Source organism: Syzygium oleosum, unplaced genomic scaffold (genome assembly GCF_021117445.2).
Source record: "Syzygium oleosum isolate NSW1041296 unplaced genomic scaffold, Sole_v2.1 Sole_v2.04, whole genome shotgun sequence".
NCBI classification, from domain to species: domain Eukaryota; kingdom Viridiplantae; phylum Streptophyta; class Magnoliopsida; order Myrtales; family Myrtaceae; genus Syzygium; species Syzygium oleosum.
The window spans coordinates 3,369,406-3,384,177 of NW_026607488.1; the positions used below are offsets into that span (position 1 = coordinate 3,369,406).

The following is a 14,772-nucleotide window of genomic DNA, read 5'->3' on the forward strand; positions in this document are numbered from 1 at the left end:
TCAAGAAGTCTTTGCTAAAAGCATCCCCTGACCATAAACATATATATACATGTATATCCAACGCCTGAAAAGTAGTCCCATGTTGGTCAACAAAAGAAGTCCACGCAGATTAGGATCAGGAAACAAAATCCAGCCTTTCCACTTGGGCACAAGATCCTTTCCTTTCTTTCTTTGTTGACCAACTTCAACGTAGAAGCTCTATGTTTGACTTTCCTGTTTCAATGGGCAATGGCCCCGATGCACATTCCAACTTCAATTCGGAATTTGATTTCATATTTTTTTTTCCTTTGCTTACCGTCGGACATCCGTAAAATACTCAATTCGAAATATTCAAACTTCCGCAAATAATATTTAATTTCGGATCGGATTTCGTCTATCGGGCTCAAATTCGAGACATATTTTAACATTTTGAATGGAGGATGTGTTAAAGACCATGTTATGTATGCATTATTAACTAGTTTCCTAAAATGTTTTAAAGAAAATCTTTGGAGCTGGCGTAGTTGATCGAGGCGTTATTTCCAACTCGATCGAAAATTAGACGTCGCCCGGCCTAATCCTACCAACAACGTGCATAATCCTCTGAATTGGGGTATCGGTGTATGGAACTTGTTGGGAGTTGTAACATAAAATTTTAAGGGAAAAAGCATTCACACATGACGTGTGTCCCAAAAAATATATAACTTCGTCACTAGACAAGCATCTCTTGCATGTTCCAATGCATCATATATAAGGATTCATTGCTTTTCGAGAAACAATGTAGAAACTAATGCTTGATGAAGTCACTTCATCGTAAAAGCGAACATATATAGTTGTGTTGATCAATCATAATTACATGTATTTTGCAACCTCATGGTTTAAGAGTAAGAGGGCTAGCTCTCGCCTCAATTTAAGTCCTGCTGGTAAAGTGAAACTCTTGAAATACTTGCCCTTGTCCAACTCTTTAGTTTTATAATGATCCCATCACCGAAGCCCTGCCGGCTCTTTTTGGGAAGATCAACGATGAAGGAAAAGAAAAGAAAAAACTTCTCAAAACGACATCATTTTGAGTGAAGTAGGACACGTTAAATCGTCAACTATGATACGTAGGATGGTTGCCGCTGATTAGACCGCCACGTCAGCAATTTCCCATATAAATTGGTCAGATGGACAATATTGAGAAATCTTTAAAGGGTTTACGATTACATTGACTAAATTGTAGAATTTAAAACTTAATTAGCAGCCTTATAATAATTTTAGAACTTTTTACAATTTTCTCTGTGGATATGCATGCATATGCTCCCGGCAAAATAGAAGTTTAAATTAATTAATTTGTCCTTACTATTATCTACGGTCGGGAATTGTGTAGTGGTCAACTTAAGCCCCGAAATTCAATGTACGGATATCCGAGTGACTTTATTAATTGATGTCGGTCAGCAACCATCAATAAAACTGCCAAACTTGTCGAGCCTCTTGATGTAAAAAATTACTTACTTGGCCTAATGTCTGTAAGTGTCCAGGAAAATCTTGGCTAAAAAAAGAAAAAAAACACAGAGTATTGTTTTTTTTTTGTAACCGAGATGTCCGGGTCAGCTTGCGCGCACCTCAATTATCCCTCAGGGGAGACTAGTATAGCAACCTACGGCCATGGCCCCCCACTTAAATCACAAGTGCTCAACTGGGGAATCGAATCTGGGACCAGTGCGCCTAACCACACAATCTCAAGTACGCCCTACCCAACTGAGCTATCCATGGGTGGGTTAAGTATTGTTTATTGCACGTTCTTCGTATTTTACAAAATTTTCGACGTGACACATTGATATGAAAATACGTAAAAAAGCATAAACAAAGACTTGAATTAAGAAGTTGAATCGAATGTCTTACTTTGCCACTGAATCGAGCTTAGCTTAGAAATGAAGAAGCTAATACAACATCTCTATTTAGTGACATAACAATGCAGTATCAATCATTTAAAATAATGTGCCATTATTTTCAATGAGTGTCCAAAGTTGAAAGCAAATGAAAATACTTGATTGGATGAATAATAGTCCGTCAATATGTCATGTGGTGTAGGTTACACAACAAATTTTCTCCATTTAAAGAGGGTTACAAAGAGGAGGTTGATGATAAAATATGTCATGTGGCGTAGGTAACTCGTAAGTATATTGTCATTCACTCCAAGGTGATATAAAATAGTTTTGACGGAGAACCTTACTTGGTTATGGAGTGTTCTTGAGATGTTCTCTAGAGAGATCTTGGGGTTATAGAAATTTGGCCCCCCTAAAAAAATCAGAGTATATCTAATTTATGTAAAATTCCATTGTTCTATACAAAAAAAAAGTATGAATTTTTTTCTCCGTGCTTATAATAAATTTCAGTTATTGTTCCTAAGTGTCAAAAAAATACTGATAAAAAATGGTTGGTGATATTTTTTCAAGTAATTTGTTGCTAATTTAACGACATTTTCATGAAATTATTAATTTTTACAGTTTGCAAGTTAGTAATTTTTGTTCTAACTTATCAACTTTTATTACATGAACTTACCAACACTTTAAATTTACTAATTTAAAATTACGAATCTAAATTAAAGTGTTTAACCAACTTTTGTCATATTAGATTAGGGACCACCTAGTTTTGAGTTACCAAATCTCATTTAAGTAATTTACCAACATTTATTTCTTTCAAGTTATCAACTTTCCATTGAATTTTCAATTTTTATTTGCATTGGCTAGCAACCTAACATCTACTAACTCTTTTCAAAGATTACCAACATAAATTAGCGTAACTCACAAACTTTTCTCCCTTTAAACTAACATATATTGGTTACCAATTATCATTTGAATTACTTATCAATATTTATTAATTTTTTAACATTTTTCAAGTTTTATAATCATTTTAACTTTTATGTGCAAGCAATGCTTTAAATTTACCTACTTTTCTAAGAAATTATCAAACTTAATTAGAATAACATACAAATTTTCTGTAATATCTACTAGTTTTGGATTACCAACTCACATTTGAGTTACTTGCCAAGTTTATTTATTTTAATTACCAATTTTTATTTCTCTTTCTTAATTAAGCATTATGCAAACTTTCATATGAAATTACTAACTTTAATTTTAATGATTCATCAACTTTTCTCAGACTAATTATCAACTACTTAAGGGTTATCAACTTTTGAGTTAGTTATCAACGTAGGTTTGGATTTTTTTTTAATTTACCAACTTTAATTTGAGTTAGTTACCATGTCGCCTTGGTGCGAGCGACGCTCGATGAGGCCGTCGTGGCATGGGTGAGGGCCGGCGTCGCCAGATTTGGAGAGTAGAGCCCTCGCTGAGACTCATTCAGGCGAGGCCGACCTCGCCAGTGGCAAGGGAAGCCCTTGCTGAGGCTCAGCCTCGCCTAGCCGGCCGGCGACGACCCTCACTTGGGCGAGGCCAGCCTACCTAACGATGGCCGATGGTCGGTCAATGGCAAAAGGAAGAAGAAAGAAAAAATAATAAATAATCAGAAAAAATAATGAAAAAATAATTAAAATATTATTAAATATTATTCACGTAAACCAGACAGTATCCACATCAGCAATATCCAACCAAAATTAGTCTGAATGACTGAATTGACACTATGTTAAAAGGTTTAGGACTAGACTGACACCAAAAACAGATTTACGACTAGTTTGGTACCATTGCAGTAGGTTTAATACTTTTATGACACTTTTACGGTGTTCGGGCAACTCTTGTAGGGATAATGTACTTGCATATAATAACAAAATTGTGTGAGAAAAGGACATCTGGCGGTTGAAAATGGTCGAATTTTAGAAAGATTTTGACTAAATTGTGGGAAAGCATCGCTAAAGTGGACACTTCTAGGCAACACACATCTTCAGAAGCACATCAAAGGCAAAGCCACGTAAACTTCTTTCTTTTGGCCAGCAAAGCCCACCCAACCTTCTTGCAAGGTAAACTTAATAAGTCGTTGCAATGGATTTGCGAGTTTGATCTTTTTGTTAAGTGACAGTGAGATTCAAGAAACCAGCAGACCTTTATACTTCCATGCTTCAAATTAATACGTGTTTTTCTCAGTGTCGGTAAATTTCAATATATATTGTTAAATGTAAAAAAAAATTGTTAGTAAAAGAAAGGACTGGTAATTTTTGTATCGGGAAATTTATTGGTAACTTACCAACATTTTTATGAAGTTATCAATTTTTTTTTATAAGTAGTAAATATATTAGTGCATATATGTTTTGCTACTTTTGTGGAGAAAGTGTCAAAATCTTTTCATTAAAGAATCGATAAGTTACCAACAAACTATCGATAAATCATGTGCACGGAAACTTTTTTTTACCAATAATATTTTTTACACTTACCAACTTTTTAACAAATGTACGAACACTGAAAAAAATTATTTTATGTTGAACGGAATAGTAAAATCTTCCGAAGAAAATAACGAAGCTTTTCCTCATCACACAACTTGGTCCTTGCGAGGTCAATTTTACGACCAATAGGTATTGTCTATCCCCTATGTCTATTTTCAATGAATGTTAACTATGTGTTAATTTTTTTTATTAGTAAAGCAACGATGAGAGAGAGTAGATGTATAAATAAGCTCATTGGCAGAAGCCCACTAGAGCATACAAGATGGGTCAAGAGCTTATAAAACTCAATACACCAGTTTCAAAATGACCGACCTTTAGGTATTGGCTGAATTGGGTTATAAGCCACTCAACTCTTCCATGAATTTTCGTTGGCTCTCGAGAGATGTGCATAAAAGCGTTTGATTGGTTGAGGTGAACTATGTGTTAATTAAGCTAATAATGAAAAACTCAAAATAAGAAAAGTAACGAGCTTATGGGACCATCATTTCTGCCTGAATGATTCTTGACCTGTAGGGATGGTATGGGTTGGGCCAAGTACATGAGTTTCAAGCACATCTATTGTGCAGTTTCTCGATTGTTGCTCGTGGTATTGTCTGGTTGGACCTATTAATAATTTATAAATTTAGTGAGATGAAAAAGTAGATCAATATTGATTATTGTGCACATATCATCGCTAAGTTGTACGAACAAGATTTTGATCATAGAGACGAGTTGAATGGAGTCAATTTTCGATAAAATGAATTACTTTGTCAACTCGACTGTTGGGTTACGTAGAAAACAAATATTTAGCTGGTGGAATTGAGCATTGGACCGAGTCGAATTTGCAACATTTTGTGGTGCTGCCCTGTCCATCTACAACTAGAGCACATTGTTCAGGCTCATATATTTGTGAGTGATACGACATTATAAAATATGAAAGTATCAAAATGTGCATGCTCCAAATTTTACCTTCGTGAAGTTGCATTATTTTTTAAATAGAAGTGATTTCTCAATGGCAAAGTTTTTGTCCATCAAAAAGCATGTCATTTAAGGTTACGTAGGATCGGGAAGTCCAGGGCTGAATGGTGAGGCATGATACAACCAAAGTCGACCATCGTAATGTTAGTAGTGATAGAGGTGATTCCGCACCGATCGAAATGGCACTTTCTTGCAAACTTAACAAATCATCTCGAGATATACTGAGACGAATATGAAAATCAAAATAAAGAAAGATAGTCTTTCCAATACCCAGATCAACCATGATATTGGTAGATCAATCTTTGGCGGCATTGGGTTCTAATAAGAATTATTATGATTTAGTACCAATTCAAGATCCATGCTTCATCCAATTCAAGATCTCTCTTTGGGAGATATGTTTTATAAATTCCATACATCGTCCGAGGAACTATCGATTGAGAGCAATTGATAATACGAAGGACAATACCACCCATCCAAGCATGAAGTAACCCACAAGTCTCGTCGGCCCCTCATCCTCCGGCTCCTGCATCACAGAGTTCAGACTCTCAGCGAATGAACTCGTTAAAGTATATCGACATTCCATTCAAGACTACCCGAGCAACTTGACATCGAACAAATTCAAAATGTGCGCGTTGCAAGGTCTAGATTAAGCAAAAAGTAGAAGCCCTTTCGGACAGATTAAAAAAAACATGAGATTGAGCAAAGATGGAGCAGTTTGATTGAGCACACCGGCGGAGGAGGAGATTGTGTAGGGGTCTGAGTAATGTCGGGCTCGAAAGGCCACATGTATCTGTCCGGCTTCCCGCTCCTGGCCAAGCTCCAATCGTACAGTCTCCTCTCTTCCACGGACGACAGTATCCTGTACGACTCCTGTCCGAACATTGCATACCCACGACATCAAATCGTCAAACATTATTACATTCTCATGCATAATCTCGAACTGTATACCCTCTCATCTCTCACTTTCAGTTGTTCCAGTTTCTCGTTGAGCTCGTCTTCTTCGAGCCCCTCCTCGCTCTTCACTTCTTCCACCTTCTTCTTGTACGCCCCAGCCACCTGCTCGTTTCCATGCAGACAGTCAGAGAACATGAACATTACTCTTGACATTCTTCGAAAAGGGAAATCAGAGTGCCTGAATCCTGGGGCACATGAGGTGGACCTGATCGTAGGGGCATTTTCTTGGGAGCCCGAGCCTACCGTAATGATCCACGTCCGTGATGGCTGCATTCCAAAACCAAAACCAATCAAGTTCGCATCTTTACCTCCTCTTCCCGAACAAAAGCTCAAGCGGGACACAATTGAAATAGCCACCCCGCAAAGAACCAAAACATTGAGAGCTAGAGATGGAGTCTTCACCGATGCCGCGAAGGGCTCGTTCCACGTTGAGCGCGGAGATCAGAGAAGGGGCCAAGTCAGGAGCTTCGATGGAGCTTTCCGAGGCGTCGCTCTCTGTTGTCACCGGGTTGGTCTCAGTTGGGGTGTCGCCGGACGAGCTTGCGGTGAGGATTGACCTCCTGGGCTTGCTAGGGAACGCAAGAGCAGTGTTGAGCGGGAACGAGGAGGAAGACGATGGGGATGGAGAAGGTCGGCATGGGATGGATATGGTGGAAGCGGTGGACAGAGCCATCTTCTGCTCACCACACCGATTGGAATGTTTCCACTGCGGTGTTGCTAAAAATTTGAGAGAGAGAGAGAGAGAGAGAGAGAGAGAGGGAGATAAGCGACGGCCTCTAACCAGAGGAACGTTATCCGCACATGTAATGCAAGCATAAGGGAAAATGACACAAATAATCTTTAAATTTGGTTCGTGTAATGTGGTCCTCGAATTTTCAATTAATTTAATATGATCCATAAATTTTAACCCAACGTGTAATTGTTCGATGTGATCCCCAAACTTTTGGTATATTGAACTACATAAAGATATTCAATGTAGTCCTTCAATTTATTCAAGTTTAGAGACTATATTGAACATGTATCAAAAGTTCATCGATCAATTGAACAAATTAAAAGTTTATGGACCACACTGCATATTGGCCAGTTTAGGGGCTGCTAGTGTCATTTTACCTAGAAAGGAAACAACCCTTTAATTTGAAATTAAATTAATTTAAATTATAACTACAATTACAACTAGAACAACAAGGTCGTTGTAGTATAGTGGTGAGTATTCCCGCCTGTCACGCGGGTGACCCGGGTTCGATCCCCGGCAACGGCGTCTTCTCTTTTTCTTTTTCTTTGTTTTTTGGTTTTTCGCAGAGGTGAAGCGGCGCCGTTTTGGCTCGTCCCTATCTGTACCTTCCTTGTTCACCGGACGCACACGTGTGCACGGAGCGAAGCAGAGCAGAGGAGATGGGGCTCCGGAGGATGACGGGTCAGCCGTCGCCGTCGTCGTCGTCGTCGCCGCCGCCGTCCGGGTCCGGCGACCCGGGCGCCTCCACCAGCGGCGGCGCGGAGCCGCCGCGGCGGTTCCCGCCGGCGGCCCAGCCAGAGATCATGAGGGCCGCCGAGAAGGACGACCAGTACGCCTCCTTCCTCTACGACGCTTGCCGCGACGCCATCCGCCACCTCTTCGGTACACTCCCTCCCTCCCCCACCCTCCTTCGACCCTCCGATTCTTTAGGGCTGACCATTCGCCAGCAGCAGCGTTGCGCGCTCCTCTCTGCTTGCTAATTGGAGTTTGATTGCGATTCGTGTTCAGGCACCAGAGTCGTCGTGGCTTATCAAAGCGAGGTCTTTTTCCCGCTCAATCTTTTCTCTATTTCTGGTTCGTCTTGTTAGAATTTAACTGCGTGTTCGAACGCTGATGATGATGAACGCTTGCCGGTGTCGTGCAGACGCAGCTTCTCGGGCAAATGCTTTACTACGTGTTGACGACTGGCTCGGGGCAGCAGACGTTGGGCGAAGAGTATTGCGACATCACCCAGGTTTGTTTAATGGCTTAACATTGCTCATGTCGGCCTTATGGCGTTGTAGTTGGAAATTTCAAATTGTGTTGCTTAGCCTGTAAGCTTAGCTTTTAGCGTTTGGTGTGCAATAGGATGATTTGTGATGGTTTCGTAAGTTCTCTGCTGGTGAGGTCCCGGATGACGCTTACATGGCATCAATAGAAATGTCGCAACGGTTGGGGGGCTTTAGTTTGATGTGTGGATGATATGTTACTTCGGTGTGTCCGTGTTGGTTTCTAATTGGGTCCCCTCAAGATCGATTCTTTTTGCTTTTTAGGTTGCTGGGCCTTACGGGCTTCCTCCGACGCCGGCAAGGCGCGCCCTTTTCATCATATATCAGACTGCATTCCCTTATCTCGCGGAAAGAATAAGGTCGGTTTTACTGCTTTTCGCCTGTTGATCGCATTGTTGATGCTTAAATCTATACTAGGAACTCGGAAAACTGTTTGGCAAATTGTGAACTTTAATTGGGATTTTGTTTGCAGTTCTAGAGTTGCTTCACGTGGAATCATGCTGGCCGAGACACAATCTAGTGAACTGCATGAGAGTACTGCTTTCGAGAATAATCAAGGTCAAACTTCTTTAGCTACTGGTAATCCATCTTCCTCTGTGTCACGGGGAAATGGATCTGTTTTCGCGAGGTGGAAGAGGAGATTAAATATGTTGTGGCTGGATGCTGTTCAGAGGTGGCCTGTGGTAATTTGAGTCTATATTTTTTTTTGTTAAAGCTTATGAGATTTGTTTTGGAATGATCAGTGTTCAGTTGTATAGGTGTATTTTTCTCCTTGTGCAGTCATTTGTACAAATTCTTACCAAAAATTGTTATTTTGTGCCTGAAAGTATTGTTGACTGCATTAGATGACTGTATCACCTTTTCCTCAATGGATCTAGAACTATTGGCTCATTATCTTTTGTATTGGTATTGTGTGCTTCCCTTTGATTACATTCAGGTGCTTCCTGTAGCTCGAGAGTTTTTGCAGCTGGTCATTCGAAGTAACCTTATGTTCTTCTACTTTGAAGGTGATTTCTGCCGAGATCCATCTTTTGTGTCTGATATGGTTTCTTGTCTAACTTTTGCTTTCATGTTCTATCTATAGGCTTGTATTATCATATATCAAAACGAGCAGCAGGCATCAAATATGTGTTCATTGGTAAACCATCCAACCAAAGGCCTAGGTAGGGTTTTGTTCTAATTTCAGGGCTTTTGTTATGTCCAAAGGTGTTGCTGATCAATTTATATGGTGCATCCCGTTGGTTTGTGGAGCATTAATGTAGATTGTGCCCTTTGTTGCATGCTTGATGCTTGTGGGGGTTAATCTATTCACCTCTTTGACATAATCATTGGTCGTATCCATTTTGGTGGTCGGCTCGAGCTAGCTTTATGCTTTGCTGCTGAGGTTAAGAGTTAATGCTTTTGTTTTTTCGGGAGCATATAGCACTCGTCTATTCAGTCTAGCCAAACTTCATATTCTTCCAGTTTAAGGATTACGTCTTCAAATGTTACAGATGTTCTCCACTCAAATATTAAAGCTGATAAAATTCATTTTCTTGCAGATACCAAATATTGGGCATATTTCTCTTGATACAGCTTTGCATCCTTGCTGCTGAAGGACTAAGGCGCAACAATTTGTCATCCATTGCGAGTTCAGTTCATCAGATATCATTAGGCACCCACCAAACTTCATCAGGTATATTATGCTCTCCTGAGATACTTCACATTGTACGCGTTCTTGTTCAGTCCAGATTTTTGCTAGATGACTGATCAGAATTTCTATAGGCAAATGGTTTCTAGTTCTTTAAGCATAAGGCAAACCTCACTTTCAATTCTTTAACCTCTCCCACTTGACATAGCATTGTTCTTTCTGGAATCAAATCGGTACTCTGTCCATCTCTTGGGTGTAGGGAGAGGTTTGCCTGTACTAAATGAGGAGGGCAATATGATATCGCTGGATCATAACAAAGGAAGTTGGCTAACAGATTCTTCGACTTCAGAGGTAATTGATATTTAAAAAACTTTTAGTTCGATTTATCACATCACGGCAGGCATCTTGTGTTCAGTTCCTATCTTCCCCCCCCCCCCCCCCCCCTCATCTTACTGATGAATCCACAAAAAGATACTTGCATGCATACACACATCACAGAAATCTTTCGTTTCTAACAACGTGCATATCACACTAGGATTTTACTATACCTTAATCTGTAGGATGTAGAGCTCCATGACTGGAGGTTTGGCTGTATTTGATGGTGCCAGTTGGATAGTACTTACTGGTCGACGAAAACCTTGATTTGGTCTTCTTGATTAGCTTGAAATCCCAAGATATATTCCAAAAAAGAGAGATCACAGAAAACATAAGCATGTTAGGTAGCTTGTTCCCTGTTCAGATTTGTGTCATGACCTACATCTGGTGCATGGTTGATGGCCAATGAAATCAGTGCTCGTCTCTTACGCGTCTTGTTTTCTTGTTCAGCCTCAAGGAACTACTGGGACGAGTAAATGTACATTGTGTCTGAGCCATCGCCAACACCCAACAGCCACACCTTGTGGTCATGTATTCTGCTGGTACTTCCTCTGCATGACCTGAATTCCCCATTTTCCTTTGTGCTTGCACATGCGTTCCCCTCTTTCGATAAACCGCCATTCTCCATGTACAGGAATTGCATCATGGAATGGTGCAACGAAAAGCCCGAATGCCCTCTCTGCCGCACTCCTATTACTCACTCGAGCTTAGTCTGTCTTTATCATTCAGACTTTTAGTCCATTTGAACTGTATTTTAATCCTTAGCTGGTGAAAAGAAGAAGAAAGAAGCAAAGCAATTTGCCTCGGTGGTACATAGGCTGCGAGTGGCGAACTTTTTCGTGTCCATGCCTCGGAATGAATGTTGTAATTCTAGTCTCCTAAACTGCAGACCGTGGCCATTAGAGCTGGGAGCCATCAATTTTCACATCATGTGACGTCGGTCTCCCTTTACATACTCATCTTACGAACAATGATCGGTTGTTGTACATTTAGTTATTTTGAGGTTCACCAAATGAATTTTCTTAGCATCCAAATCCAATTATACTATGAATTCAAATTATCTTTCGACATCGTTGAGCATCTTACAAAGCATTGGTACACGGCGCTCGACAAATCATCCTTTGAAGACAAACTATGGTGTGCAAAGAAAGCAAAGGTTGCAGATATGATCAACCATCCTTGACATGTTTGAATTGGGAATTGTTAATGTGTAATCCAATGGGAAACAAAAACACGAAAAAATGCTAATGTAACAAGACATGTTAGTCGATCGTTCTTTTTTAAGATTGAAATCGTGATACTTAATGGAAATACGAACCGACATGGATCACAATTTTAAGGAAAGTACTAGGTGAGCTTATTATCATGGAGCTTGTTGAGCTGCCAAACTCAACGTTGGATCGCTTGACAAGCTCAATAAGTCAGTGCCATCATTCTAAGTGGGTTGGGAAGCTCATCAAGTCCAACCTACTCCTATGAAAACATACGAAGAAAGAAAACAAAATTGCACCAGGCTCCATTTATTTCGCACAAAAGAGAATGGTCTGAAAAAATATTTTCCCGAAAATGATGGCTCGTGTCGCTTAAATTAATCATTCGATGGAAAAATGTTTTCATTACCGACAGCAATCTATGTCCGAACGTTTTCATTCGTTCATTTTATAAACGATACCGACAATCATTTTTAAGAAACTATTTTTCGACATCATTCTTTTTCGCGAAACAAACGGAGCCTAACCTGCGGTTTGTTTATCTCCAACTAAGTTTAGTTGGCTCCAAAAATGAACTCAATTGAAAATTCCAAAGAGAAATTTTGTAGTTGAGATTGCATTGGACTTGACCCGTATTTAGCATCCGGCCCGGACCAAACTGATGGGCTTATAAAGTCCAAGAGGCCCGGACCGGGTCGGCCCGCCTGTCGATCGGGCCTTTTTCCGGGTCGGATCTTTTTTTCCGAAACGGATCCCTCCAGCTCCGGAACCCGCCATCATTAGGGTTTCGAGCTCTGAGCATGGGAGGGCGATGCACTGCTCGAGCCGACGATGACGTTCGAGTTCGCAAGAATACCATTCCCGTCCTCTCGGCCAAACCAGGATCGCGCAAATGGCGTTGCGGGTCGGCGAAGAAATGGCGAAAGGTTCGTCCTTGGCTCCTCTTCTCAGCTCTTTTGCTTGCTCGTGATCATCGGAGAAGAAGACGATGGCGTATGGTTTTGGAATGATTTGTTTGAGCTTCAAATTGATTTTTGGGGGGGTTCGTGCTTGGTGGGATTCGCGTTCTGACTTGAATGTTTCAGTCCGTAGAATTTCCATTTCCATGTTCTTGATGGGGGGAAAAGAAAGGGAGAAGCTCTGATTTTTTCGCTTGCTTCGATTCTGGTTGCGGTGCTGTGATTGATGTTTGAATCTCTTATCCCGCAAAATGTCATCTTTACAGCGAGTTGGGTTTTTAGTATCAATCTCGTGTCTGAGGATGACGATAACTATTGTTACCATCCAGCTTCGGTTCTTGTTGGAAATGGTTCTTGCCCATTGCGACAGAAGATTGGATGGTCAAATTTTCTGATGATGTGATAGAGGTTGTCCTGTTATTTTTGTGATAGCATTTGAGTTTTTTGTTTCCCTTTGGCGTCGCTACGTTGCTTCGGGGATTTCGTAGAAATGCTTATATGAACGGTGGGAGTTTGTCAGGCTTCCTGCTCTGCACACAATGGCTTGGAGTTTGGAATAATCTCCCACATGATGATCAGATACAATTCTCTTTCCATCGCTTGTGCTGTTTCAGCTAAGAACTGGTTTGATAGTGATAAGCTGTCTTTACGTCCGTGATATTTTTAACGTGAGACTATTTCTCTTTCCATTGTCCCCTCCACTCGCTGCACCGCTTTCATACTAAATGAGCCTTGCATTTTGAGCATTTCTTTTGGGCACCCTGTTTTGTTATGGTCATGGGGGCTTTGCTTGCAATGCTCATCCACTACCGGTGGGAGCCTGTCTGGCTTCTTGTGCTAATCCAAGTAATTGGAGTTTGGAATGTGCTCCTACATTTTGAATTATTCCCCATTGAATTAAGCTGACTTTCAGTGTTACATGCTATAGTGTGTTTTTCGTAGGTTGCCTGTGTAATGTTTGATCTACACAGATTAGCCTGGATACGCATTTGAATTTAAAAAAGAAAAACTTGTTGAAAAACAAGCTTTCCACGATCTATGTAAATGTATGAAATAGAATCATGTTATAGTAGGTGATGGCCTTATCAAAAACAAATTTTTAAGATGAAGGGAGATATACGAAGGCATTTTTATTAAACTGCTCATTTACCTCTCATTTTCGTGAATACAGGGATCAAATGTTCACCATATTGTGCTTGCTGCAACAAACTGATGTTCGTGGGCGAGGCTGAATGGTGAAATGGCATAATGTAAGGTATATCTGAGAGCTCCTATTACTGTCTTCATTTTTGACCCACGTCCTATAATTGTGGTGACTCCTCTTTTACCAGGCTATATGAGTGTAAACCTCTGTCAGCTTGCCAAATGGTTGCTAGGAGTACATCCTTCGTAGATAGGTGAGCTGATTTGCTGTTTTGCACTTCATTGTCTTGTATTTGTCACCACGCACTCTCCACAACACTTTGTGGGCGCCTGAAGGCTGACATATATTAGCTTCTGTCATATTTCCTCCCATTCAAAGTACGTTCTTTTTCAGGTTTTCCTTGTGAGTGCTATGTTTTTTCCTCAGATTTTTTGGGCTAAATTCTCAGAATGTGCTTGTTATCAAGGTCATGATTCTGGTGCCATCAAGGACAGATGACGTGGTTTCTCGTGGATTCCATCCATTCTTAACTACCACCATCTCCAACAGAGATTTTGAAGATTCCAGTTTGGTTAAGGACCAAGACACCTACTCAACCAATCAGTAGTGTAGTGAAGTAATCACACAGCGTGACTGAATGTGTTCATGCTCGAGCGTTTCTTTTGTGGGAAATGCTTGATGAAGCTTGGTGAATTTCTCGGGGCTATGAATCACCACAATTGATGGGGTCTTCTGGATCGAGCTCTTGTGAATGTCCAATTTACATCGAACTGTTTACTAGTGTTTTGAGTGGTCAATTTGTACGGTAGTGTTGTGTAAAACACATTTTATGAGTGGTGAGGTAGAATGTTATGGGCTCCTTTTGCTGAGGAGTGATTAGAAAGTTCATCGATGCCTTCTTTTGAAGGGTAATATGAACAAATGGTCATGACTTGTGATAAGCCTCTTCCTGTTCTCTGTTGCGATGCATTCAAATCAACTCGCAAACCGTTTTAGTAGGACGTGGTGCTGGCAATTTAGTGGTTCTTGCTAATACAAAACATGACCACTTCATGCTAAAATACATACATGTCAACATGAACCCTGTCCTAAACTTGCCTTTAATGACGATTGGCTAATCTTTAATAGCTCGTGTCATGCAAATCCCGTGAAGCAATTGTCAAAATGCAGCGTCATAGGTTCTTCTC

At 40.5% G+C, this 14,772-nt stretch overlaps 2 protein-coding genes, 1 long non-coding RNA gene and 1 other non-coding gene across 8 annotated transcripts; 3 read left to right on the forward strand and 1 right to left on the reverse strand.

Moving 5' to 3' along the window:
• Positions 1–5,627: 5,627 nt before the first annotated feature.
• Positions 5,628–7,015, reverse strand: LOC115688640 (NAD(P)H-quinone oxidoreductase subunit U, chloroplastic). Its single transcript, XM_030614521.2, has 5 exons — positions 6,668–7,015; positions 6,471–6,532; positions 6,275–6,367; positions 6,041–6,181; positions 5,628–5,834 (listed from the first exon to the last, which is right to left on the reverse strand). Exons 1-5 carry the CDS (start codon positions 6,936–6,938, stop codon positions 5,739–5,741), a joined length of 663 nt encoding a protein of 220 aa, XP_030470381.1. The 5' UTR covers positions 6,939–7,015; the 3' UTR covers positions 5,628–5,738.
• A 436-nt stretch (positions 7,016–7,451) lies between these two features.
• On the forward strand, positions 7,452–7,523 carry TRNAD-GUC (transfer RNA aspartic acid (anticodon GUC)). The gene has a single exon. It is a non-coding gene; the product is annotated as a tRNA-Asp (tRNA).
• A 99-nt stretch (positions 7,524–7,622) lies between these two features.
• On the forward strand, positions 7,623–11,305 carry LOC115665520 (peroxisome biogenesis factor 10). Its single transcript, XM_030587390.2, has 11 exons — positions 7,623–7,880; positions 8,007–8,038; positions 8,143–8,232; positions 8,531–8,625; positions 8,739–8,949; positions 9,204–9,273; positions 9,351–9,429; positions 9,808–9,941; positions 10,156–10,247; positions 10,722–10,813; positions 10,906–11,305. Exons 1-11 carry the CDS (start codon positions 7,658–7,660, stop codon positions 11,006–11,008), a joined length of 1,221 nt encoding a protein of 406 aa, XP_030443250.2. The 5' UTR covers positions 7,623–7,657; the 3' UTR covers positions 11,009–11,305.
• A 902-nt stretch (positions 11,306–12,207) lies between these two features.
• On the forward strand, positions 12,208–14,526 carry LOC115665521 (uncharacterized). 5 transcript variants are annotated; one of them, XR_008816353.1, is made up of 4 exons: positions 12,240–12,408; positions 13,613–13,696; positions 13,773–13,838; positions 14,052–14,526. It is a non-coding gene; the product is annotated as an uncharacterized LOC115665521 (long non-coding RNA). The 5 variants fall into 5 exon arrangements; XR_008816352.1 differs by having other exon boundaries at positions 12,229–12,408; positions 13,613–13,962; XR_008816351.1 differs by having other exon boundaries at positions 12,233–12,408; positions 13,613–13,838.
• Positions 14,527–14,772: the final 246 nt, after the last annotated feature.